This window comes from Austrofundulus limnaeus, unplaced genomic scaffold, assembly GCF_001266775.1.
Source record: "Austrofundulus limnaeus strain Quisiro unplaced genomic scaffold, Austrofundulus_limnaeus-1.0 Scaffold320, whole genome shotgun sequence".
In the NCBI taxonomy this organism is placed as follows: Eukaryota; Metazoa; Chordata; class Actinopteri; order Cyprinodontiformes; family Rivulidae; genus Austrofundulus; species Austrofundulus limnaeus.
In genome coordinates this window covers 509712-511391 of record NW_013952722.1, presented here as the reverse complement: position 1 = coordinate 511391, position 1680 = coordinate 509712, and the positions used below count along the sequence as shown (strand labels likewise).

Sequence of the window (1680 nt, the reverse complement as noted above, 5' to 3'; positions counted from 1 at the left end):
AAATTTTGAGACAATTAATCGCCCAGCAAAATTTGTTATCGTGACAGGCCTACATGTGAGCAGCTCCAGCATTTTTAAAAAGAAAAACAACGCGGACACGCTGATTACAGTGCGGTGTGAAAGTAAAACATGTCGCAGCGCTCCCGTCTGGAAAAGAAACTTAAACACAGCTGTTCTCTCTTCCCTCATATTCTGACACAGAGGGTAGAAACAGCTAAATTAGACAGTTAAAACACATTTATAGTTCATAACTCACTCTTGTTGTTGTTAACACTCTGTTTCACAACATCAGCTGCTGCGCTGTCCCCGGGGGAAGGGGCGGACACATGCGCTCGCATGACCCAAAGAACGGATCGGCCGAACGGACAGCGTATCGGCCGAACGGACAGCGTATCGGCCGAACGGACAGCGTATCGGCCGGCCGATGTATCGGTCGACCCCTACTTCCGATGAAATCTCCCAAGTGTTAATCTTTATTTTGATGCTAAGCTTATTTGAGTAGAGTTAATAAATGCTGAGATACACTYAGTTACATTTCAGTATTTTGAGCAAAAACTTGAAGAGAACCCCTTGGGTCTTCAGAGGTTAAAGTGCGGTTCATGTATGATGATCCTGGTTAACGGCTTCTTGTTTGTCTCTGCTGTGAAGCTGCCACTGCTCTGGTGGAGGGGAAACTGGGCAAGAGTTTAAAAAAGGTTCTGAAGAAAGTTGTGGCTAAAGAAGCTCATGAACAGCTGGCCATCAGCGATGCCAAACTTGGTGGAGTCATCAAAGTACGTTTTCTTCTTCCTCCTCATCGTCATCATCGTGTACGTTCAATAGAAAGTTCTGTAAGGAGGTTTGTTGTTTTCAGGACAAACTGGACCTGACCTGCGTCCACAGTCCAGCTGTGGCTGAGCTGATGAGATGCATCAGAGGCCAAATGGAGAGCCTGATCTCTGGACTTCCTCCCAGGGAGATGAGTGCCATGTCTCTTGGTCTGGCCCACAGGTGGGTGTTACACACACACACACACACACACGACTCAGTGTTCCTGCTGCCTGTGATTACATTTTGCTGTCTGAAACATGGTGTAGATTTTCCCACAGCATTCGTCACTACCGCTGAGGCAGCAGTTCACTCACATCGTCTCTTATCAGAAACGGTACTTTTATTTGTCGGCTAACAGATTTTATTTCATCTGGTTCCAGTTTGTCCCGCTACAAACTCAAGTTCAGTCCTGACAAAGTGGACACCATGATTGTACAGGCCATCTGTGAGTATCTTGTCAGACACAAACCTGTCCAGATCAGTCTTATTTCAGATGGATGATGAGGAGGAGTTATTGTGTCTAAATGTTTCGTTCCTCCTCAGCTCTTCTGGACGACCTGGACAAGGAGCTGAATAACTACATCATGCGCTGCAGAGAGTGGTACGGCTGGCACTTCCCCGAGCTGGGAAAGGTCATCACAGACAACCTGGCTTACTGCAGAACCATCCGCACCGTGGGTGAGGACCACCCCCCAGCAGTCCTCAAAGATCAGAGTTTAGGTTCAGTAGAAACAGGAGAACCAGACGATATTGGCTACGTTCACACTGCAGGCAAATCCGACCCAAATCCGATTTTTTTGACAGTCTGAACGCGACAAATCCGATTTTTTCTAATCCGACCCAGGCCGTTTCAGTATGTGGTTTTAAATC

At 47.0% G+C, this 1680-nt stretch overlaps 1 protein-coding gene across 2 annotated transcripts in view; it reads left to right on the top strand.

Annotated features, from left to right (window-relative positions):
* nop58 (NOP58 ribonucleoprotein homolog (yeast)) overlaps positions 1-1680 on the top strand; it is a 15789-nt gene that overhangs the window by 7729 nt on the left and 6380 nt on the right. For both annotated transcript variants that reach the window (XM_014022234.1, XM_014022233.1), the window contains exons 4-7: positions 649-773; positions 854-990; positions 1191-1255; positions 1354-1488. In XM_014022234.1, coding sequence (XP_013877688.1) covers positions 649-773; positions 854-990; positions 1191-1255; positions 1354-1488 — 462 coding nt within the window. The remainder of the gene's footprint in view (positions 1-648; positions 774-853; positions 991-1190; positions 1256-1353; positions 1489-1680) is intronic.